The sequence below is a fragment of the Ahaetulla prasina genome, chromosome 9, assembly GCF_028640845.1.
Source record: "Ahaetulla prasina isolate Xishuangbanna chromosome 9, ASM2864084v1, whole genome shotgun sequence".
Classification (NCBI taxonomy): Eukaryota; Metazoa; Chordata; class Lepidosauria; order Squamata; family Colubridae; genus Ahaetulla; species Ahaetulla prasina.
The window spans coordinates 30,674,404-30,687,025 of NC_080547.1; the positions used below are offsets into that span (position 1 = coordinate 30,674,404).

The 12,622-nt window shown below is 40.7% G+C and overlaps 1 protein-coding gene across 2 annotated transcripts in view; it reads left to right on the plus strand.

Annotated features, from left to right (window-relative positions):
- The window catches only part of ADGRA2 (adhesion G protein-coupled receptor A2), a 121,103-nt gene extending 108,587 nt beyond the window's left edge, over window positions 1-12,516 (plus strand). Inside the window, exons 14-19 of one of the 2 annotated variants that reach the window (XM_058194003.1) lie at window positions 426-634; window positions 1,599-1,726; window positions 2,026-2,149; window positions 3,189-3,334; window positions 4,053-4,142; window positions 5,074-12,516. In XM_058194003.1, the coding sequence (XP_058049986.1) occupies window positions 426-634; window positions 1,599-1,726; window positions 2,026-2,149; window positions 3,189-3,334; window positions 4,053-4,142; window positions 5,074-6,304 (1,928 nt within the window). In that variant the 3' untranslated portion in view covers window positions 6,305-12,516. Of the gene's footprint in view, window positions 1-425; window positions 635-1,598; window positions 1,727-2,025; window positions 2,150-3,188; window positions 3,335-3,944; window positions 4,143-5,073 lie in introns of those variants that run through there. The other variant, XM_058194004.1, reaches the window with a different exon arrangement.
- The last annotated feature ends 106 nt before the right edge of the window (window positions 12,517-12,622 follow it).

Sequence of the window (12,622 nt, forward strand, 5' to 3'; positions counted from 1 at the left end):
GTTGTCTTTTGGAAAAGCACCTTTGGGATCATCAAAAGGGGGTAGCAGGGTGGATATATTCTCACTTACTGTCTAAACACGCTTCCCAATGAAGCATCATCATTTTTTACTTTTCTAAAATACCCGAAGGCTTATGTGTGATATCCTTGGAATTAAAGTGGATGCTAAGGGCTGGTGCTTTATATTGTTGTTGTTTTTAATTAGGAGACTCAGTTTATTTCCTTTCCCTTGCTGAGCTCTGTGGAATTTATTTAAGCAACTCTTAGAGTGTGAGGAGAGAGTCCTGATCCTGAAAAAAAGGCAGATGATCTCCTGCCCCAGTTAGGCAAACCCTATCTGAGCAAACAAGCACCTCCTGAAGTTAATTTGAGTTCTGAGCACTTCCATGAACTACTTTGATGAACCCCTGGTTCTGCCTCCCTCAGATGGCTGTGGCGTAAGCAATCTCACCGAGCCAGTCATCGTATCGTTGCGGCATTTGGACCAGGGCACAGATCGCACAGCCGCTTTCTGGGACTTTGACATTCTGGGTGGTTATGGTGGCTGGAGAGCAGAAGGTTGCCAGCTGATCCTTCAGGAACCCAACTTCACCACTGTGAGCTGCCGACATCTCAGCAACACTGCTGTGCTGATGGTAGGCCAGAGACAGTGTATGGTACTTTGATCTATTACATTTCTGTTTCACCCCTGGTTATGTCACATAAATTTCTGCCAAATTCTCTTTCAACAAAGCAGGAAACACCATTTTCCCATTTATATGCAATTCTTAAAGATTTTGCCTGCATTTTTTCGCACACTGTAAATGCCTAATGGTATGCAGATTCTTTGGCTCCCAACCTAGGATAGATAACCTCTAGATGTTCTAGTCCAAAGCTCCCAGTTTCTTTTGCTACTTGTTGAAGTGGATAGAGCTAAAAAGAAATGTAGTCCAAATTATTTGGAATATGCCAAGTTACCTATTCCTGTTTAACCTTCCTACTCCACAGATACTTATAAAGCCTTAGTATATATTACTGTTAATATGCAGTTATAGTAATAGTATTTACTAGAGTTATATTTTACTTGTCTTTCAGTATCTCAAGGGCAGCGCAGTGACTCAATGTTTAAGATGCTGGGCTTGTTGGCTAGAATGCCAACAGCCCAGGTTCCAGACCTGAACTCCACATGACGGGGTGAGCTCCCGTCCTCATCTAGGGGTCCTGCCAACCTAGCAGTTCGAAAGCACACAAATGCAAGTAGATAAATAGGTACCACTTCTGTGGGAAGGTAAAAGTGTTTGTGACATCATGCCGGTCATATGACCGGGAAAATGTCTTTGGACAATGCTGGCTCAATGGCCTTGAAACAGAGATGAGCACCATCCCCCATAGTCACTAACAAGTTTTTTTCAGTATCTCAAATTGGTTAAGACACAATTCTCTCAGTTTCCCCCTAATAACAACCATATGAGGCACACTCAACTGAGACAGAATGAATGGCTACAGTGCATTGGACACATGACTCTTTTCAACTGCACATGGCATGACTTTTATAGAAGCTGCCTTAATATCTGTCGTCCTCCCATATTATGCCCTAATGAAACGTATTCTCAAATACAGGAACTGAGCAACTTCCTGCATGACTCGCCAAGTCCCGCTGAGGTACTACATCCTGTAATTTACAGCTGCACGGCTCTCCTCCTCTTGTGCCTGTTTACCACCATCATTATCTACATCATCAATCACAGGTGAATCACTTTTAGAGTTGAAGTTTGTAGCTTCCTGAAATTCTCCTCCCCACTGCTGAGCAGGTACTTACAATACCTTGCTACCAGAAGAAGCCACGTCCCAGGTTTTTCTCTAGCCCAATTCTGTATGCTTTAAATAACAGCAGCACCACCCCACCAGGAAAAAAAAAACCCCAGGGCTTTTTCTCATCACCAGCTTATCTTTTAAACAAAGATACATTTACTTGAATATAGGGTCCTTGCCTGCAAAGCTTTATTGTTTGATCTCTTAACTTTCTTATCCTCGTTTTCTTTTTCAGCACTATTCATATTGCACAGAAGTGCTGGCATATGCTGCTAAATCTTTGTTTTCACATCGCCATGACATCTGCTGTGTTTGCAGGTGGCATCACTCTCACCAACTACATAGCCATCTGCCAAGCTGTAAGTATGAGGGTAGGATCTGATTAATTCGAGCTTGTAGGTTGTGTCAGTTGACACATCACTGAGAGGTTTTCTTCATGCACAAGGAACACTGAGAAGTTGCTAAAATGGCTTCAAGATCACACCAGTGTTCCCTTTGCGATGTCGAACTAGTCCAGCCCTTTCTTCCCTTTTCCAAATCTGTCAGCTTCCACATGGGATAGACAGAAATTCCCAACACATCAAAATTGCATCACATCACACATGTCCCCTGGAATTCCAAGAACTGATAGGTATACTTCAGCATCCCATTTATCAGTAAATATATTATTGTAAGGTGTTACATCTATAGAGATTCTCAATTATCCAGATCATAATTGTCCCAGTTGGTGCTTTTTCCACAAGGCAACTGGACTTTCTTGGTTTTTCTTTGAAAATGTTTTGCTTCTCATCCAAGACACTTCTTGAAAACATTTTCAAAGGAAAAAAAAGACACAGTCCAGTTGCCTTTTGGGAAAATCCCCCTTTGGGACATTACTGTAAGGCCATTTTGATTGTCTTTCCACCTACGGTACCTCTAAATGCAGGAAACATGTTGCCACCTATTTGCCTGGTAAGGAATAAATGAACAGATGTTCCACCCTGAAAACCACCATCTCCATTATCAAACTGTTTCACTCTTAAAAGAATCACCTTCTTGAGTAACCTGCCCAAATTTACAAAAGATACATTTCTAGGTAGCCGAGGACACTAGTTTAAAGGCAAATCCATGTGACTGCACACACACAAGTCCTTAGCTACTTTACCATTGAGGCAAAATTGGGAAACTGATGACCCTCTTAAGTTTTTTGAGATTCCCATACCACTCAAGCAGATGGTCCTAGTTTAAGGAACAACTAAAACGCATCTAAAAGGGTTTTTTAGAATTTGCCCACCTTTGAAAAATATATCTCCTCAGACTTATATGGGATAGATAATCCCACAAATGAAGTCCTGGAAGTTATAGCAACTCTTACTGACTTCCACTATGTCTGTCCTTCACATCCCCTCCCTTCTCCAGGTTGGCATCATTCTCCATTATTCTTCCTTGTCTACTCTTCTGTGGATGGCAGTGATGGCACGAGTGATCTACAAGACATCCACCTGGAAGGCACCCCAACAGCAGGAAGGGGAACCAACTCAGCCTGCTCCTCGTCCAATGCTACGGTACTAAGGAAGTAGGAATTATAGGACTTGTTAAAAAGCACCTGAAGGTTGCAGGGTGTGGATGAGGGTTGCCATGATTAACCTACAAAAGAAGTCCTATTTAATTAAGATTTCTTTTGTAGGATAATAGTTATTTATATACCCATTTAACTGGGTATAGTAGATAGTGACCTGGTTTGTGGTGGGAACTTAATCATTGTTTGATTCCTTGCATCAGGTTGCAACGCTGTTGGGACATCAATTTCTCTCCCACCCCACTTCAAAACCTTATAAATCATTCTGAGATCCTGGGCAGGAAATGAGAAAATTAGCATTTATATGAAAAAATGATATGAACAAATGATAAAATTGCCAAAATTTTCTATGATGGTTTCCATACTCAACTCATACCAAGAACACAGAGAATAGAGCCAATTGAACATACATACAAAATGCAAGGAAGGTTATGTAGAAACAACAATTGTTTGAATTCAAGATCAATATGCTGTATGAGACTAATCTATGATTATTGCATCCAGTTTAGGATTTAGTTTTTGTACGCCAATAGATACCTGACTCGTTCTAATTTATAGGATGAATTCTGCATGGTATTTTCTGGTTTTCTTTCCAGATTCTACCTGATTGCTGGAAGGATTTAGTTTTTGTACGCCAATAGATACCTGACTCGTTCTAATTCATAGGATGAATTCTGCATGGTATTTTCTGGTTTTCTTTCCAGATTCTACCTGATTGCTGGAGGGATCCCCTTGATCATCTGTGGGATTACAGCGGCAGTTCATATTGACAATTATGGAGATCAGGACTCGTAGTAAGTATTTGCAACATGCAATTTGATCCTAAGATATCATGATTGTGATCCTACTTGAACATTGATTATGAGTCATCATTATGAGGCATTGACTTTATGGCATTAACAGCCATAAAGATAGATGATCTACAGGATGATCTATCCCCAACCTAGTGCTTCTGATCTTCCATCACTGTACCCATGACCACCACAATTGAGTCCATCCACCTTACAGCTGGTCCACTTTATCTACTTGCACATATGTATTCAGTTGCATGAATGGATCCCAAAAACTGGGGGGGAAATCCCCAGTGTTGTTTTCAAGTGTTTGAAGATCGTCTCTTGGGGATTAAAGATATTCCTCCTAAATCCCCCTTTCCTTGCCCGATAAATCCTGTCTAATCTTATTCTTCAGGCACCATCTTACCACATTTCAGAAAGGACAAGGAGTGCGCTAACAAGCATTCTATTCTATAGGTTATCTGAATAGAGACATTTGGTTTAAGTATTTTTGGCTATGAGTCACCAGTAGATGTCTCCTCTCCTGCATATCTGTAGTTTCCAGAGTCTCCCTTTAGCTGCCTTAAAGTCGAGGTAGACAAGAGATTGTATGGAATGGGACAACTTGCCACAGCCAACTCACTACAGTCAATTTGTTGTGGCCAACTTGCCATGGCCAGCTTGCCACAGGACAATTCAACAATTCAATTGAATAATTTAAAATAATTAAAACATTGTTTTAATTTTTGTCTTTCACTTTTCATTTTGTCCCTTCTTGGCATCTTTCTTTAACGATTCTATCTCAACATTTCTTCGATATTAGTGTAACTCTTGTCCCGCAGTGAGTTGTACTAGACCTGAGATTGTATATTTGTCATGAAGAACAGGAGCAAAGTTGTTGCTGCTTTGTTAGCTATTCATAATTTGGCCAACCTTTTCTTTCTCCACCCAGCTGCTGGCTGGCTTGCCGACCAAGCATTGGAGCATTCTATGTGCCTGCAGCTTTCATTCTGCTCATCACCTGGATTTACTTCCTATGTGCCGGAATCAGTCTGCAGTGCCGAGCTAAGGATCCCAAAGAAATACCCAAACCCTTGGAAACAAGGCAGCGCTTTGGAGGCAGTAGCAACCTGTTAACCGATTCAGGGTCGCTTTCAGTCACCCTGAATTCCAGCCCCCATGCTGCTGATGTTGATGGTGTGTATTCTCTAGGGGTACAACTCTGGGCCCTTGTCATCACACATTTCCTATACCTCACCTTATGGACATTTGGAGCAATGGCAGTATCTCAGCGTTGGTTCCTCCTGAAGGTTGTCTTCAGTTGCCTCTACGGAGTCACTGCTGGAGCCTTAGGATTTTTCATCTTTATCTACCACTGTGCCCGGCGCAGAGACATACAGAGTTTATGGTTTACCTGTTGCCCATCTTACAGGAATGCTTTACCAATGCAGGCTTATGGGCATACTGGAACGGGTGCTGAAGATGGCTCACAGGTCTTCATTGGCTGCAACCCAGAAGTAGCTCAGTCCATTAAGTCTTCATCTTCCCCTACCAGCACAATTTCAACCCCAGGGCCCTGCAAACTCAACAATTTGCAAGTGGCCCTTGCCCAGCCAGATAGTAATCCTGTAACAACTGCCTGCTATGAGGAAGCAGAGCCTTCCAACAGTAAGAGTACCCCCTCAACCAGGTATACGAACAATCTCCATGGGCGCACCAGGCACCATAAAAGCAGAACTAAACTCTATCGAGAAGGGAAGCATCAGCGCCTGAAGGCAATGCGGGGACCTTCCTCAGAGCATCCTACTAGTGAGAGTGGGAGCCTTCAGAACAGTCATTCAGAGAGTTACCAAAGCAGCCGGAATAGCCCTTTGAACAATCAGAACCAAGGGAAAGTTGTGACTCTGGAATCCACCCTGACGCAATCGGACTTGAGTGATGGCAGTGGTGGCCCCCAGTCTGCAGATTTTGGCCGAGGCCAGAGGAGAAGCGCCAGCAGAGACAACCTTAAGCATCAGGCCAATCCCTCTGTAGAAAGAGAGACTAAGAGGCGCTCCTTCCCACTCAATGCAGCAAACCAGAATGGGGTCCTGAAGGGCAGCAAGTATGACATTAATCTCAGTGGTGCTGACAATGCAAGCAGCATGAAAACAGGTCTCTGGAAGAGTGAGACAACAGTGTAGGGAAGGGTCAAAGACCTCTGCAGCTGGGATCCTAGAGCAACACCAACTCAGGTAGGAAGCTGCAGGTTACCCTTGTAGCCACAGCCTACCAGACTCAGTGAAGAGAACATTCTAATGCACTACATAGGCTTAGATAATGAGATGGGTAGGCAAGAACCATGCTCCCCACCGATCCTCCTGAGCAGATGGGGTAGGGAGACTGTTCTGTCCTGTCATGGGAATCACAGCACATTTCACTTATGTATCAGGTGAAGTTGCTGTTCTTCGTGCCAGGGAACATTTTCCTCCAGAGAATGGGCAGAAAGTCACAATCAGCCAAGGTGCCAAAGTTGCAAAGCAAGAGACAATCATCTGTTCTTGTGATTGTATGGTCTCCCTCCTTCATGTCCCTTTATATCCTTGATATTTCTGTACACCATCCTGAGGAAGACAGTGATCTATAAGCTAAAACTTTTAATACGCTGTGTACATATGTATAGGCAAATTTGTTATCCATTGGAAAGTCTCTACATGCTTTATGCAAAATAACTCATCTTGTGTGAGACAAGAGAAGCTCTTCCCAGTCATTCAAAGCTATGCACGTATCTAGTTTTGATTTTGATAAATTTAATGAATGATTGTAGAGTTGTCAAGGAAAAAGCCACAAGACAGAAAGAGGTGCACTATTAATTGTCCAAATGTGCATGCTTAGGTGACAATTCTTAGTCTTCTTTAGTCTTTCTTAAGGAAGGGAGTCAGAGAGAATATGATTGGTTGGGCATCATTGCCCAAAGATGCTTAACAGTAGAGGCATGCAAAACATCAAGAGCTCAGAACAATTGTCAATTTTGGAGTGGCTTGTTCAGATTTTACCAGAATGCTGCTCTAGAAGAGTTTTCCATTCAAAAGAGAAGTTTCAGGGTTGAAATACTTCTAAAGCAAATTATTTCAGGTAAGGTTCAGAACAGCTATTCTGAGCTTGACATGTTTTGTATAAAATCTTTTTAATAGCACTTTCAAGCAAAAGCTATCAACAAGTCCACCTTTCAAGTTACCTGCTGTGGAACTGAATTGGAATAGATTACTAGTTTGGGTTCCCATTGCTAAGGCTCTTGGTGCACATTTGCCAGACAGCTGCTAAACAGGCCTGAAGGCTTACTTCCAACTTTGAATGTTAGGCGGGGAACAGACTGAACCAAAATTCAGACAGCTCTATCCTTTTCTGTGATTCCAAGTCGAGTCACTCCCCACATTCAAAGTTGGAAGTAAGCCTTGAGGCCTGTTTAACAGCTGTGTGGAAAATGTGCCCCATGAAGCCTCATTAAAGGCATGACGCAGCTAACATGCCACATAGAAGCCTCTGAAATACATGAAGCTGCTGCACTGTTTAACTAGTAAGTTTGATTCATTGAAAAAAATGGAACACAATTTTATTGTTCTTATCTGGGGATAAGCAAAGCGCAGCGCTTACAAGAGTGGGATGTTTTAATTATCGTAATAGATTAAAAATGGCAACAAATTTATTATGGGCAGTTATAAAAATTGCAGAGGACAGCTCTGTATCTTAACACATAAATTCCCTCTCCTATAAGAGAGATTTTCCTCTATCTCAAAGTAAAGCAGTGTGCATCTTGTTTCAGAAATAGTTTTTTTCCCATATGCATATCAATCATTTTATTAAAACTGATTATGTTTAGTTAACCATATTTTTTTAAAGAAAGCCCATAACCCCTCACTATTTGAAGGAAAGCATGTGCATCAGCAAACAGGAAAAAAAGAATAAGAAAAAGAAGTTTAGAATAGAGTTAAAATTGCCCAGAAAAAAGCCTTAGAGGCTTGAATGACATTAATCCTTTAAGGATTTGGGAAGCTACGAAATATTGTTTTTAAGCACCTTGGGGACATTCCCTTTATCTTTATGTATATGTGACATAACGTTAAAAAAAAAACAAGGCATCTTTGCAATACAGTAACCGTTTCACAGAATTGTGCAGCAATCCCCAGATTGAATCTGTTGTGTCAAAAATGAGCTAAATGAAGGTATTGTGATTCTTTCTCAAAGGCAGTTTCCAAAAATATTGGAAAGAATTAAGCTTATTATTCCGTTTGCTGGCATTTTAATTACTCTGCACCCAATAGTATAGGGACACTGCTTACATACCAAGAATAAATCCCTCCTGTAGATATAAAAAATTCAATTGAAGAGAAAACTCCCCTCCCCCCCAACACACACCCAGAATTTCCTTGTTGGATTGATGACAGTTCCAAGTATGTAGCACTGCGTCTGTAATGTTACCAGTTGAGGAAAGATCAGAAGATGCCACAAATGAGATTATTTTCTTCTAGGAATCTCCTATTTGCTTCAGGAACCTCAACACGGGATTCATAGCACTGACGTGCCTATAGACATGTTCCTCAATTTTTTTTTTTTTTTTTTTTTTGTTTACATTTATACCCCGCCCTTCTCCGAAGACTCAGGGCGGCTTACAGTGTATAAGGCAATAGTCTCATTCTATTTGTATATTTTTTACAAAGTCAACTTATTGCCCCCCCAACAATCTGGGTCCTCATTTTACCTACCTTATAAAGGATGGAAGGCTGAGTCAACCTTGGGCCGGGCTCGAACCTGCAATAATTGCAGGCTTCGTTGTTCTTAATAACAGGCTATTACCAGCTTGAGCTATCCGGCCCTTCAAGATTTCCTATTCCTATTCAATAACTTCAAGATTTCCTATTCTGCTTTTTAAAATCAAAGCAATACTTTAAACATAAAGTTGGTAAGCTGTGGGAAAAGCTGCCAGCTTCTGTCATGTTCTTTATGTCCAGAAGTGCCTCTGTTAGCCAGGCAGGGTCCTCATAGAAGAAGACAACGACAGTGCTTTGCTTTTGAAAATGTGACCATGTTTTCAGAACAAAAGATAAGTTAATAACTAATATTAATAGGGTAGTAAAAAGCATCCTTGCTCATTTTCTTTCTGGTAAATGGGAGTTTCAAACTGGCCCAACCACCACAGCAGTCCTTCTGATAATTCACAAATGGGCCTGACAGATATTTTGTGAAGTTGTCATACTTCTAGCATTTCAAAGGTTGAGGGATTCCTACCTTGGCTTAAGGGGAATTATGATAGCATCTTTTTTTTTTTGTAGAAAATAAGAGACAGAGGAAAACCTAATTCAAAAGGGACATACTGTAGTCCTCAACTTACACCATTCATTTAGCAACCATTCAAAGTTACAAGAAGCAGTGGAAAAAAGTAAATTATGACCAATCTTCACCCTCACAACCCTCAACATCCCCATGGTCATATGGACAAAATGGGCTTGAACACTGAGATATATTTATGATGGTTGTAGCATCGCAGGGTCATGTCTATGGATATCCTCAGTCTTTCGGGTCATGGTTGTCCCAAAGGTGCTTTTTCAAGAGGCAACTAAACTTTCTTTGGTTTTCTTTGAAGATGTTTTGTCAGTTCTGAAGAAGCTTCTTGGATGAGAAGCAAAATGTCTCCAAAGAAATACCAGAAAGTCCAGTTGCCTCTTGAAAAAGGACCTTTGGGATCCCAGAGTCGTATGATTGCCATTTGTAACCTTCCCAGCCAGGTTCTGACAAACAAAGTCAATGAGAGAAGTTGGATTCTCTTAACAACTGTGTGGTTCATTTAGCTGCAATGATTTGCTTAATGATCAGGGCAACAAAGCTCATAAAATCAGGCATGATCCACTTGGTGACTGCCTTAGCAATAGAAATTCTGGTCCCAATTGAGGTTGTAAATTAAGGGAGACCCTGTACCCTTTTCTCTGGAGGAACTGGTGAACATACTAAGTGATAACAGTGCAGAGTAAAAAATCCCTTCTTCCACGAAAGCTGTGGTATCCTCTTTCATTTCTGGCTTAAAATAAAACTCCATAGAAAGATGATTTTGCTTTGAGATTCCTTTAGTTCAGTGGTTCTCAACCTTTATAGTGCTGCGACCCCTTTAATACATGCTGCAACTCCTTTAATATAGGACGGAGGCATTAAAGCGGAGACTCCTCCCCTATTAAGTTTATCGCGCCTGAAGCCAGATTAGGCTAGCGATTGGGAGTGATTGCAGCTGGCTTGAGAGGGAGACATCAGAGCAAAGATTTCTCTCTTTTTTAATTCATCACGCCTGAAGCCGAATTCGGCTAGCGATTTGAAGAGCCTGCAGCTGGCTTGTGGAGTCAACCATTGGAGCGCGATTCTTCGACTCGCAAGTATACTTCCCATATTTCCGATGGTCTTAGGCGACCCCTGGCAAATCGTCATTCGACCCCCAACGGGGTCGCGACCCACAGGTTGAGAACCGCTGCTTTAGTTGAATCTCAGTGTTTCTAGAGGGTACTAGGCCAGGAAAGGCCAAATTAATTTTTCTTTCCCCAGTCTATTGGGTCTTAAACAAATCTTAGTAACAACAAAAATATCATTTGCTCCCTCCTTCTGTATCTTTTTTAATTCTCCAAATATAACAAGATGCATACTAGGATGCATACTACATTAACATTGATTCGGTTAGATTATTTTCTTATTACTAATGTATTGCAAAATCTAGAAAATCTGTTACTTCAATTATGAGGTTAAGTATGGTGTGTGAATATGACAATCAAGCAATGACAATCAAGCAAAGCTTCCCACATGGCGCCTTTTAAAAAAAAAATAGTTCTAAAGTACAGATACTTGTTCTTGATAGCATGAACCTCATAAATAGAGTTTGGCCTATGAAATGGGGCATATCATATTTGTTTATACAATGCACTCAGCGGAGGCTTTTTTTATTCATGTCAAAACGATAACATCAGTTCATTGGAATTGAAAGGAACAACAACAAAAAGATTGTTGATGAACAGCTGAACTTCCAAGTATTTGGAAGAATGCATGTAACCCAACTGGGGTAAAAAGGGGAGAGAAATGCATGTTGCTCCTTTAAAATCAACCCTTCAGAGTACATTGTGCAATTATCTCATGTACTAGCCAACAAAACAACAAGGAACATTTTGTGGACAATCAAAAGCAAAAGGCTGGGATCTTATAAATACCGCACCCATGTTTATGAAGGATGTAGCAAGGTAATGGGCTACAATTTTTTGCTAGGTCTGAGGGAAGGTCTTGGCTTAAATCCCTTAGTTCTTTAGGATCATTGCCTTGTTTTGTTTACAGAGACAGATGTAATTAAGTTTTGCGTTGGATTTATGAACTAAGATTACATCTGTAGGAGGCTGCTGTTTAGAACAGAATATTGGAGAAATGCAAAATTCCTTACTTGAAGGAGAGAGTCCAGCAAGACCAAGGTCACAGCACCCAATATTCCTTGGAGTTTTTCTATTCCAATGGAAAATCTTTGGCCAAGATTCTTGCAATTCTCAGAAACCTTCCTTGCAACAGTCGCAGTATTGTCTTAGTATTATTTCCAGGATTGACATAAGTTATCAACAGTGGTATTCACTGCTGAATACCCAAAGGGCAGCGCTTGTAACAGCATTTTCATCCAAGATGGAAAAATTTCCATCAGTCGTTCTATGCAAAAAATACCACAAATCTCTTCTTTGTCCATGTGTGTGTGTGTTGATTTTATTTTTACTGCTCCATAATGCTTAATTAACTCATTTAACCTTATGTATACCGTGCCTGTTTAAAACGATAGAGAAACTCTTCACTCTGTATAGAGGGCAGAAGAGTCAGGTTTTCACAGCCCTCCTTGCCAGAAAAGAGAAAACCTACTCCACAAAACCTACCTCCACAGAACCGCAGAGACTGTGTGGTTTCACAAGCCAAGCAGTCTTAGGCCAACCTTGAAATTTCTTAAGACTTCTGGAAAGCAATAGCCATGAAAAACCATAAAAGCACTTAATCCTCCTTATTTGAAAAAAGGTCATTTCTCCCAACCACCTTGGTTTTCATATATATGATGTTTAATAGAGCCTTAACTATTTTATATGGCAATATTACAACCCACATGATATTGGCAATGCTGAACTTGTTATATATGCTTGCTAGAATGAAATATTATTATTGGGGAAAACTTTGTATAACTACCCTTTCTTTTGTTGGTTTACATTTTGAGCAAATGACATATCAAAACTAGAGCTCTTTGAGAGACAGCCGTGCCAAAGAAAGCATTTAATACATTTTTGTTGTGTTTGCATTTTATACAAATGAACTGTTTTTAGCAGATGTTTCTTGTTTAATATATTAAAAGAACTGCAATATCCAATGAGCTAGGAATTGCTTTTATGTTCCACCCGTGCTTTGCCATCCCAACGTACACACTTTTAATATTTCAAACTTGTATACTGATTCTAAGCAATGGGACTCACTTACCC